The sequence below is a fragment of the Aquila chrysaetos genome, chromosome 19, assembly GCF_900496995.4.
Source record: "Aquila chrysaetos chrysaetos chromosome 19, bAquChr1.4, whole genome shotgun sequence".
Classification (NCBI taxonomy): Eukaryota; Metazoa; Chordata; class Aves; order Accipitriformes; family Accipitridae; genus Aquila; species Aquila chrysaetos.
Genome location: NC_044022.1, coordinates 10,004,896 through 10,017,549, shown reverse-complemented (window position 1 = coordinate 10,017,549; position 12,654 = coordinate 10,004,896). Strand labels below are relative to the sequence as shown.

The following is a 12,654-nucleotide window of genomic DNA, read 5'->3' as shown; positions in this document are numbered from 1 at the left end:
TGCTCCGCCGTGGGCTCCTCTCTCCCCGGGCTGCAGGTGGGCATCTGCTTCCCCGCTCCCCTCCACGGGCTGTGGGGGGACAGCCCGCCATCTCACCACGGGCTGCGGGGGCATCAACCTCCTCCAGCGCTCCTCCTGCCCTCCTTCCTCACTGACCTCGGTATCTGCAGAGGTGTTCCTCTCACATTCCGATCTCCTGCAGTTTTCCCCTTCTTAAATCTGTTCTCCCAGAGGCGCTACCACCGTCGCTGATGGGCTCAGCCTTGGCCAGCGGCGGGTCCAACCTGGAGCCAGGGAAGCTTCTGGCAGTACATTGTGTCTGTCTGCATGAGAAAGAGAAGTGAACACAGATTGCGTAGTTGTCATACAGTACTACTACTTGCAGTACTTTGTCAACAGTTGACAGCAGTACTTTATGTAGAATAATGTGAAATCTGGAAAAGCAAAAAAGAGTTTCTTTTGCAAAGGATTTTTTTTGCTGGTTTGATCCCCTTGCCGGAGAGATTGCACATTTGTTGATGTCACAGCGATCTATATGTGTTTTACTGTGCCTGGTGTTAAGGCCCAATTCCAGGTTTGAAATCTCCTCCAGCTGCTGTAGTGAAGCATTATATCTGCTTTGTTTGGTTATTTTTCAGTTAGTCAATAGGCCAAACTTTGACACATAGTTTCATTGCAAAGGTAATTAGTGTTAGCTGTCAAACACTGAAACAAGTTTAAGATTGCTGGTTGCTCCAATTTCAGTTCCCAAAAGTGTTGTGTTATCCTCTCAGCGGTGCACTGTCAGTAAATTTGCAAAATACACTGGATAAAATCTTCCTTTGATCTTTTTTTCATAAAATTCTATTTGCTTTATTATTGCTGTTAATTGCTTGTAGAACAACAATACTGGGTTATCAGAAATACTTAAGCAAAATCAACTTTATATTAAAATCTAAGACTTTATTTATTGAAAAACTTGTTCCTCATCCTAACAGTGTGGGCTGCTTTTTGGGTATGTGTCCACTTCTCAGTGTTTTAACCTGTGGCCAGTACCAAAACTGCCCTGTTTAACCACAGATGTCGTTGCGTTTGGGTTTGGTTTTTTGTTTGTTTGTTATTTAAGCAGGGTGCCTCTCCTGTTTACTACTCTGTCCCCTTGGCTACCATTAACAGTTCAAGGCTCTCCAGGGCCTACAGTCCACTCTTGCTGCTCTGCAGTACCATTTGGATGCTTCATGGAATGTCTATAATGACATTTCCGCCAGGGAGTATAGAGTTGATTTTTCTCCTGTGACATAACTTGGGTCTCTTTAGTCAGAGCTGTGTGGTGAAGAGAAGACATAATGCTGTCTACCTGAAATGAGCAGCATTGACAGGAGAGGTGGTGTATAACTGCATAATCTGAATCGAAAGAGACTGGTCTTTTGTATGTGTGTGCGTATGTGTGTATATGTAGCCATTTTAGTTGGTTAAATACTTTACTCCTTTAAGTGTACGTACAAGCCATGAGTATTACAAACACTATCAGTTCTGTATCGATGTATTTTTTAAATGTTGCTGTGGTCTCAATGTGTTCCTTGTACAATACCAGTGACCTCCACATTTTTTATTCACCTAATGAGAAGGCTCATGAACTCTGGAAGACTTAAATACTGCTTTTTTGAATTTTGATTCGATAGGGTCAGGTGTAGTAATAGTGGGCAATTACGAAGTTTACTGAAGTCAAATGATCTGTTGGAGACAGAGTATCTGTTCCCATGCAATGCTCTCCAGCATTGTTGTTATACAGTGTTCTTGCTTTTTGGCTAATTTTTGTCCCTTCATGTGTAAGAGTATTAGTATAACTTTGAATTGTCAGGAATAACTGGGTAAAATAATAGTATTTTTGGCACTGCTAGTTATATATGCCATGAAGGTAAAGCCTTGCTGTAGAGGGATGCAGGCAGGTGAGATTTCCTTAAGGGAGAAATGTCTCTCCCTTAGCTTTTTCTGCGATTAGTCATTTATCCATACAGTGTGTGTTCTTCTAATCTCTCCATCCCCGTGAGGTGGTGGGGATAATGTTATGGGTGCACTTGTAGCAGTGAAGGACACTGACAGATATCAGTGCTACCTGTCCTTGACATGATATCCATGTATCTTCAACGCCAAATAACATTGGTGTTTCTTCCACCATCTTTTACTGTGAATCATAGATAATTTGCTCTTGTCTACAGCTTTTCAGGTTCTTTGTTTGCTTTCTTTCCTGGGAGGATTTGTTCTTGAGAGTTCTCAGTTATTTCACCTTCCTTCCCCTTCCAAAGTTCCCTTGTGTTTTTCAAGCTAGACTGTACTGTTGTAGGCCAAATACTGTTTTGTAAATGTGTTGGTCAAAATGTATCAATATGAATTACCATAATTAAAATTGAATCACTTGAGCCATTGATAAGGGCTTCTAATTTAGTCAAATTTTGCGTATCTGCCTTTCAGATTAATTTATTTGTTTAATTCCATGCTTTAGATCACTTGGTCTTGCCATGGCACCTCGTGTGAGATTTCTTCAAAAAGTTCGGAAGCAGCTGTGTGCGAATGAGGCAGCTGATGGGACAGATCACTTGAAGCAGACAGAGCAAAATAAAAATACCCTCTCGATAAATGAGGAAGGAGTGGAGAAATGCGGAACTAATTTCAGTGGCAAGGCATCTGATAACGAAACAAAGGAAAAGGAGAGAAGGAAGGAAACTGAGGAATGTTCTGCTTCCAGTGAAGGTGCTGAGGAGAGTAGCGAGTCTGAGGATGAATTGAAAGAGGCATCTGAGGAGGAGGAGGAAAAAGAAGTTCCTGTACCAGGCAGGGTACCAAACCCAGACTCCATGCAGTTCTTTGAAGATGATGACGACGATGATGATGATACTAAAGATCTTGACTTGCTGACAGTGAAACGACGGAATGTTTTTGGTGTGGAAGCTAAAGATAATCCAGCACCGGTAAGTGCACTTTACAGTAAGACTCATGAATCTTAATGATTTTATATTGGACATACTCCAAGTAAGGAGGAGAAAAGAGAATATTCTGCTCTCAGCAGAATACTCGCTTGAAGTCAGATGTGTTGTCCCTACGTATCAGAGGTCAGGATTGCTCCTAAAAGATAAGTGGTGTGACTTATGCTTTTATCATTTTATGTTATTAGCATAAAGTAATTTTATTTGCATAACGAATATCCTTGTAGTTGCTGTAATTTATGAATAACATGATTTGAATACCTGGGAAATTTTGACAGTTTTAATTCTTATCACTTACTAATTTGCTTGTACCTCTCTAAATAGCTGCCACTTTCAGTCATAATTTTGATGCTGTACTGCTGGGAACCAAACTGCAATCAATACATGATGAGCCACTTCCTGATACAAATTGTAACAAATGATCTTTACAATAATGTAAGCTTCAAAACATGATTTTTACTTTCAACAGGAGCTTTGCTATTAGGAATTGAGGCAGTATCAGAGAGAGAGGGAGAGAGTGTGCGCAGTTCTTGTAAAGCATGGTTATAAAGGCTTATTAAAAGTATTCATGTAGATATTTCATTTCCTTGGCGAGTAGCTTTATAATCCAGGATTTCTCTGTGCTTGGTGTTCTGAGAAATGTTGCTTTCATTTAGTCTTTAAATACAGTGTTATAGTAAGGGGGTGTGTTTGGGTTTTTTTTTTTTATTATTTCTATAAAGCAGATTTGGTATGTGCATATTGTGAATTTTTTGTGTATGCTTTGCTATCTAGCAACTATATCTCTGTAGTAAAGAGATCCAAGTAAAGTAGCCATCTGGTTTAGCAAGATGTTTTTGTGAACTTATATGCATGCAGGGGGAGCCTCATGTTAAGCAAAGTATTTATTTTTCCAAGTGGTATTTTAAATCTTTCTTTTTCTGTGCTGTTATTTAACAGCACAGGGCACTTGTCAGCACAGGGCACTTGTCATGAACTTACGCTAATTAGCCCACTAGCTGCATTTATGAGCAGCATCTTTGCTTTAGTATTTAGTGAAGTGTATAAACTAGTTTTATCAGCTAACTTTGTCAAAGATGAGCAGTTGCACAGTAACCTAACCACTGCCTGCACTCTCTCCTCCACTATGAGGCGGCTGCTGCAGGTTGCCATCTTGTCCGAGAACTATGGGAAGAGGATGGTCCTGGAATTACCTTTCTGTTCCTGTTATTCTAAGCCTGAGCTGTCCTGCCCCAGCACAGCCACTGCCTGGCAGTAGCTTATATTTATTAATAAATTTCAGTTTCATGTAGAAAAGAAATTGCCATTTTAAAAACAAAGTGGAATGAAAGTTTTCTGCCTTAGTTAAAGAATGATGTTCTTACAGCTTTCATATTGCTCCTACAATTTTCTATGCTGAAATACACAGACAATTTCATGTTGCTTTTGTATGTTGGAAAGTGAACGGGGAAGTTTTGTTCAGGAAGTGGTAAAAGGAGAAACTTTGATGTAAAAGAATGAACAAAGGAAATTTTATGAAAAGTATCAGTGACTTACAAAGTAATTTGGAACATCACTGGGTAACCTCTTAACAGTTTTCCAGCATTAAACATTTATAGGTTGGTTTAGGCTCAGACAAGTCACACATTATTTTCTGTGATTCAGTGTTGATAAACTACAGTAAGGGTTATTGGTTTGTACTTGGTGTGCAAGTGTGGAAGACCTTGTATCACCTGAAACCTCTTGTACATGGGGGCATAATAATGAAATATTTAGTTATTCTTCTAAGCAGCTGTGAACAAAAACCCAGAAGTTTCAAGATCTGTATCATTAAGAACTGAAATATAATTCAAATAATCTCCTAAAGAAATGCCTATGGTAGTGCTTTATCTAATTTTTACAAAGTAGAAATGCAAAGCATACTATGCTTAACTGTGGGAACTGGTATTGATCAATGCATATGGTAGTGTGGTGTTTGTTACCTTATGTCAATGTGAAAATTGTTGATAAATTGTGGAATGCTTTAAATGTAAGGATTCTATTTTTAGTAGGAATAAGAGAATAAATGTTTCTATCCCTAACCATATATTGTCTTTTAATGTTTTGTTATACAAATGCACATAATAGAAATTACATAGAAAGATTCAGGCATTGTGCATCTTTTATTTCACGTGTATACCTCAGCACCACATTTTGTGGATGTTAAAACCAAATTGGTAATGTGCAACACTTTTTATATTTTTTCCTGTTTGTTTATTTTCTGGATAAAAGTTTTGAGGTGATTATTACTGCATTAAGGTAGATCAGTTCATATCTAAAAATTAGAAAGAAGTGGTTCCTCTGGGGTGTGAGAAGCACTGAGCAGTGCGAGCGCAGTTTTCCTGTTGCTGTGTGTTGGAGTGTCCTTCTAGGGAGGACTCGGGAACCAGTTTGACTCCAGTGTAGTGGATCATTGCTACATTTCTAGGATGAGGCAGTGCATTAATTAATAGTACCAAATGCTGCAGAGAATCTAGGAGTATGAATATAGAGTGTATACTTGTCTAGATCAGTTAGAAGTTTTTTTTTATAAATCTGTTTTGTGTTCTAAATAAGATAGGAGTCCTGTGGAAACATTAGTGTGTGATCATCTAATCAGGAGATTATGAGTATGCCCATAAAGGTTGAATTCAGTTTGCATTTATGCTTTAAATGTGTGTGATTGATTTTGCAATTTCACTATTCTTACCTTATGCTTCTTGTTGACAGCAAAACAGTCCTGCTGTGATTGTTGAACTTCAGGATGTTTTTGTAAATGGAAGCATTACATTCAGTTTCAATTTTTGAATAGCTGCTGTTAGAGACGCCATAGCTTCCTCATCCTTGTGTCTTCCCTAGCCTCTCCAGTGGAAGAAGAAGCAAAAGGAGGTGTTAGGCTGGCTCTGAGTATCCTGTGTGGTGATGCAGTGCCCCGACCTTTAATTGCAGGTGGGGTGAGCTTATCCATCTTTGGAACAAGAGAAAGGAACTAGGCAAAAGGAGCAGGGATTATTTAAACTGATGATGGAGTAGAAGGGGATTTGTGTGACTTTCTTAGAATGCTTTGTTTTTGTTGAATGTCCATGGTACCCAACCGAACTGTGAAAGGTAGGTCACAGTGTGACGTGAGACACATCCAATGTTAGCTCTTCTAATAGCATGACTTGCAGCTAGGTTCCACTCTTTCCCTTTCTTAGTGTGGCCCTTGGCCACGTGCGTGCTCTGTCTTCGTTGTTTTTTGACAACAGATAAAAGAAAAATCTGTTCTCTGCACTGCTGTATAAAAGAAGAAACCTTGGATAAGGTGAAAGACCTTGGCAGATATTACAATTTTGTTATGAGCTTCTGAGCTCATTTTTTAAGAGGTATTCACTAGCTGCCCTATTTACGAATTTGACTTAAATATGTCAGGAGTTTTAGCTGGTGATATAACTCATGGGACTTACTTAGAAGTACAGTGTTCTTATGCATAAAAAGAAGGTCAGCTATATGCATAGAACCATTAGCAGATATGCAGTATTTAGCTGTTGTGTTAACATTATGGAAATTATTCATTTAAAGTACATTTAACAATATTAGCAGTATTGATGTTGCAAAGACTATAAGTACTCCCTGGTTACAAACCTTGTTTTTAATGGTAATCTTATAAAATTGGTTGTTGCATTTGGAAATGTGAAGGCTATACTATTTAAACTTCAAGGATTATTTATTTTGAGAGCTAAGATTAACCCTGTAGTTGTTTTTTCTTGGTTTTGTTTACACTTTAATTTTAGTCATCTTGTCAGACATATCGCATACTGTCAGACTTCTCTTCTGCTATGGAATATTCTGTTTTAGGGTAGAGAATATTAAACTACTGAGTTAAGATTGCTGTGACTCCCTCCCTGCTCCGCCATCTCTTATTTTATGGACCCCTGAAACTTTTCAAGTGGGGTATTTACTGGCTGCTTGGAACACTGCAGTAAGCATAAGCGTACAGAGGGCTGCCTTAAATAGTGCTTGCAAATTCCTTGGAGTTAGTCTGGACTCTCGAAGAGCCTACTGTTTGAATACTGTGGCCGTGGAGGGAAATTATTTTATATGTCATGATTCTGTCTCAGCTAGCTGGCTTGCCTTGTAATCCAATAATGCTACAATGAAATTTTCTTACACTTCTCAGGCACATAAACACTGTAAGCTAACATATTATGACCTGGATATATACATGTTTATAAAAGCAGGAAAGACCAGACAAGGGTAAATCTCCCTAACTAGAGATGACAGGTGAGTCTACACCAAGAAGCAGAGAGTGGTAGCTAGTTGTAATGTGGACTTTGCACAGAAAATGGATCAAGGAAACATCATTTAGTATGCACCAAAGTGAGGACATAGTTCTCCAGAATTTTATTCTGTGATGTTGAGAAGAAAGCCTGTTACGCTCCATAGAAATCAAAACTAATTTTCAGAGATGTGATTCATCTTGATTGCTTCTCTTACATTGGCTTTTCCTTCTCGATGGAATTTCTCTCGTTCTGTTCCATGTTATGAGAGAGATTTTCACCAATCTTGTGTTTATATATTGCTTTTTCTGTGTGAAGCATCTTCTCATTCCTCTTACCAGCTCTTACTAGCTGCTCTAATTGTGCTTTCATATTAACTCATTTTAAACGGGTGACTTTGTCCCCTTGATGCTTTTCAGGGGATGGCAAGATAGAAAGTACCCAAAGGAGGGAAGAAGCAAGGGACCAAGCTGTCTGACTCTGGTAGCAGTGTTGTTTCCCTTAGGGATAGCCTTCTGTGCTCCTGCTGTAGCAGGGTGTTGTGTCCAAGAGAAGAAAGCTGCTCTGGGTAGCCCGCTAGCTATAAAAAGAGCATTATTCCTTGGAGACATGTTGCAAAACTAGCATTCAGGCAGAGAAAATAAAGAAGTTATTTATTTTTAAGTTAAATAAAAGTCAATAGTGTGATGCATTATATACCATAAATTCTCCTTCCTACAGAATGCAAGTGCCTTAGGTTCTCAGCCTAGTAACAGTGTGCTTATGTATTTCTAGTTGAATTACAGCAAGTGATGATTTATATGGAGTACAAAATATTTGCATACAAGTGAAGTAGGCCTACATTTGGATATTAACCAAAGTGCTTCAAAAATCCAGTGTTATGAAAAAATATCTTTCATCAGCCATGAATGGAAATGAAACCTGCTGATGGTACCTCAAGCCTCTTTATGCACAGCAGCTAACATAGAATACATTCTGCAAAGTGGATGGAAAATTTTAAAGAAATCACGTTTTCTTTCCATGCAACTTCAGTAACTCAATACAACCCAAACTTTTTTTTTAAGAATGCCTGTGATGTCCAGTTATATATTCTATGTAATTTTAAAAAGTCTTGTCATTCAGGAGTGCTTCTGTAAGCTATACGAAGGACAGAGCAAAACCATTTGTGTTCTTGGACAACTTTTGCTCTTCAGATTTGCAGAGATGTTCATTCCCCAGGCTTTATTATTTTTAAGTAGAACATTCATGACTTGCTTGTTAGATTAAACTGTGTAACAGAGGCTTTTCAGGCAGTCCTTTGTAAAAACCCGTAATCCATGTTAAACTCTAGATCCGTAGATCACTTATTGTTTTAATCTTTCTTCATTGCTCTTTCAGTTTAGCTGCTTTAGCACCCTTTTGTCTGTTCCACATCCATCTTCAAATTTCTCTCTAATGATTTCTATTTCAATTAATTTTTTAGCAACTTGCTAAGAACTTCTGTAGTTTATGGAAAATTCACTAAATATTTAGGTTCTGTGCACCAGATATTTGTGCCAATTCCTGTAATGTTTAGGAGAATTAAAAAATCTATAGGATTAGAAGTCTCTCTGAGTTACTGGTAAGCTATATATTTCAAATAAATGGCTGCTATATATCTCTTAAAGTATGTGTGCAGCATAAAATTATCATCCTAAATATTTTTAGTCATGTTTAAAATCTGGATAGAAAGTACCACTTAGGAATTTTATTTGAATATCTGCCATTATCACAGATCTTAGCTTTCTGTATCATAAGCAATGGAGTACATAATTCTGATGCACTGGGCTTTGCTTTTATGGAAGATTTTACATTTCAAGGTGCTTTTGAACCATTGTGAACTGTGGTATTTTTGATGCCCACAGTTGATTTTGTGGGCCTTTGTTGCTTTTGTAAATAAAAACCCGGCGTAGTACAGCTGTTTGAAATGTACCTTCTTCTTTGAGCCAGGAAAGGCTTCCCCAGGCCTGAGGGGAATTGTTCACAAGTCAGCGGCTTTTCCAGCTGGCTGCAATGTGCTGCTTGTCTTCTAGAACAAGGGGTGTTCACAAGTTAGTACCCACTGTAGCACACTCCTGAACTAAGCAGTGCCACCTTTTTTATTTTAGTTACTGAAGCTGTGGGTTAAAAAAATCCCTCAATTCCTTGTGAGGCTGCTTCAGATAGCACAAGTTGTCTTCACTCTGGTGAACCTGCTGAAGTATCACATCGAACGAGAGGAAGCTATTTTGCCAAGTGTTTCTGTGGCTAACTTCACTGAAGTACTTTGAAACTCGTGTTTAACGATGTAAGTTTTGAAGCTGTTCTTTAGTGAAGATCTTTCTGTGAGACTGATGGTTCATGCAGTGCAGAGTGCTGTAGGGAGGCTAGACTATTACTTACATGCTCAGGTGTCAGCATCTGGTGCAAATTCAGGTTGTGATGAGGCAAGCTTTGTGTCGTGATTGAATAGACCCCAAAATGATTGAGAGACATGTGTGGTTTTGTATCTCAAGAAATATTAGGGTACCATATGATTTAAACTGATCCACTAAAATATAATCTGTTAAATACTTCTAGTAGGTTACTCAAGCCTGCAGTAATACCCTCGGTTTTAATTGTGCTTAATCACTGGTTTATAGCTTTGTTTAATATATTGCAGCCGTTTCATAGATAGGGGTGAGTGAGCCAAATACTCTGCATTAAAACTGCCTAGTTGCAATCAATATTCTCGGAATCCATAGGATTTGTAAATTCTAAAATGCCACAGTTTCCTTTAAAATCATTAGTGCCTGAGTGCTTGCTGAGTGATGGCATTGGAAGTATTTATGACATAGTTTTTGGATAAGTGATTTTTTAGAAGTTGAATGCTAAAATTGTGAAATGCTACTAGAAATTATACAGCACTAATTTTTAAAGGAAATGCTGTTTCCTGAAATAGTAATAAAGCAGACCAACTAACAAATACATAGCTGGAGTCTCCCGACTACTGTCAGCACAGTGTGTAGTTAAACTTATGAGAATTATTCTTTATTGTATATATGAATGTCTTCTCTGATACAGACATCTGCTGCTGTAAGCACTGCTTAACAAACTACCCATGCACATTTTAAACAATATTTTGGGGCAGATTTCTGAATTTGTATCTGAGCTGTGTAATTTTTAGCTGGAATCGTTTGATAATTATGGAAAAAAAATAGTGGTTTTGGTGATGATTCATCAGCTGTTAGCCAGAATGAGTCCCTGAGTAAGTCATTACAGTATTGCTAACATGCAGATTGTAATTTAATGACTATTTTAAAAAGGCAAAATGCATGTAGTACACTGTTTCCAAATAGCGACCTGCTAACTGACCAGGAGCTAGGCCAGTGATCACAGGAAATCTGCTTGGTCACATGGAGCTGATGCTCCTTGTTGCCGTGAGACTTCGATTTGTCCCAGCTGTGAAGAGTTGTAGTGTTGGCAGGAACATCTGGGAAGGGAGTCTCTTACCTTCTGCAGGCTGGGCTCTGTGCTCTCCATCCTGGATAAAGGAACAGCTACTGTCTCTGGGGATAAAAATCTCTTAAAGGAGCTTTGCTTTGAATGAGTGAAAGGAAATTAAACCAATTAAGGCTACAGCCGCTAACTTTATTTCACTCAAAAAAAAAAAAAAGGAAGCATAAATCTCTTTGAGCCAGCCTGGCGGGGAGGTCTTAGAGGTCTTCCCATTCTTCATTACCTATACCATGGTGTTCCTGTGGTAGCTCTCCGCTTATTTCAACACAGGGTTGTTCCTCTCCTTTGCCTGAGCTGCATGTGTGTTTGTTCCTCCTGCAGGAAATCTTGATCTAGCCGATGCTCACTGGGTCAAGATAGACTGCTTTGCCTGCTCCTTATGGCCCTGTATGTTCTGTATAGACCCCTGTGAAGTAGTAGGGTTGAGTTTGAGAAGTAAGATGTCTGGCAAACATGCCTGAAGAAAATGGTGTGTGTTAGTAAATCCCTCAGAAAAGTACACAGACAGGAAGAAGCGTTGGTGTCCTTGAGTGGGGGAAACCCATGGGAAAACAAAATGACAACGGTAACTTTTTGAGGAGCTAAAAGGCAGTATAATTTCTCTGAAATCTGTCCCCTACATGACCAAGACCACAAAGCATTATTCAAAACTGTGTTTCATGGTATTTTTTGGTGGCAATGTTGACTGTGCTTCTTGCAGAGAGATTGTGCAGATAGGCAGCTAAAGAAGAAAAGCCAAACTCACTAAGTATTGTGGTTTTAAAATTAGTTTAGTATGCTAGCAGTGTGGAAGAGAAGGAGTGTGTCTGAGGTACTTCTGCCATGCCAATCTTGCTATGAGCATGCTGGGAAAGGAATACAGACCAAAATCTATTTGAAGTAATAGCTAGTACTGCCACTGTTCATTTTAAACTGGAGTTGCTGAAAGTGCGTTCCTTGTTTCCATAATCTCTGCATTGACCAAAATTAATATTAGTTGATGTTTTGTTTACACTGACCCTTTCTTATCTCTGAGTCAGCATGCTAGAGTCCTCAAAACACCAATTTTGTGGTGGCAGCTTTCCACCAGGTTCACAACAGAAGGACTGGGTCTTGCAGAGCATAAAATGACGGTAAATATTTCTCTCTCCATAGGTCTCTTGCTGCCTTGGTGGAGAAATAATGCATATACCTCATAATTTGGGGGAAATAACTATTTTTGCCATTGTCACTCTTTCCCTGTATGTACAGTACTAGTCTGAGTTTTATTGGTTTGTACTTCTGGGTGATGTTCTTGAATTTGGCTTCTTTATATGTCATTAATGCAGAGCAGGCCAGGGCATCCTTCTGGTGAGGTCACAAATCCCAATGGCACTCCCAATCTTTTTTTTTTTTTTTTTTTTAAACTTAGGGCAATAGAAGAACAAGCTGATAATACTAAAATGCATATTTAACAGCTGCATTAAGCTTTTCCGTCTGATGCTTGTTTACGTTAAGATACACTGAAAGCCAAAATGTACCTCAGCTGTAGCCGTTTACAGACTTGTAACGCAGTAGGCACATGTTCTGCTGGATTCTGTTATATTCCAGCCATGGGAAGTTACTGATTTGGGCTTGCAGAAATGGGTAATTTCTCAGTTTGCTTATGTATTTTGGGAACTGCATGCTGACCTAGAATTACATCTTGTCTGCTAATGCATAAATCTCTGAACTGTTGCTGTTATTTCCTGCGATGCCCAGTTGATGTGAGATTGAGCATGGGAAGAGGGTAACTTCTAAGGAGTTCTGTGAAAGTTTACACATCCTGGCTCATGGATAAGTACTGTATTTGCAAGATAGATCTTCACTGTATCTTATTTCTTGAGGTTTTCACTTCAGATTGAAATTTGAGACTCACTTGAATTGGATATGGGAAGTATATTTGCAGAATGAAGTTAAAATTCTGAGTCTTTGTTCTCATG

At 38.7% G+C, this 12,654-nt stretch overlaps 1 protein-coding gene across 1 annotated transcript in view; it reads left to right on the top strand.

Moving 5' to 3' along the window:
• DDX10 (DEAD-box helicase 10) overlaps nucleotides 1-12,654 on the top strand; it is a 200,710-nt gene that overhangs the window by 49,061 nt on the left and 138,995 nt on the right. Inside the window, exon 13 of the mRNA XM_030042889.2 lies at nucleotides 2,483-2,948. Coding sequence (XP_029898749.1) covers nucleotides 2,483-2,948 — 466 coding nt within the window. The remainder of the gene's footprint in view (nucleotides 1-2,482; nucleotides 2,949-12,654) is intronic.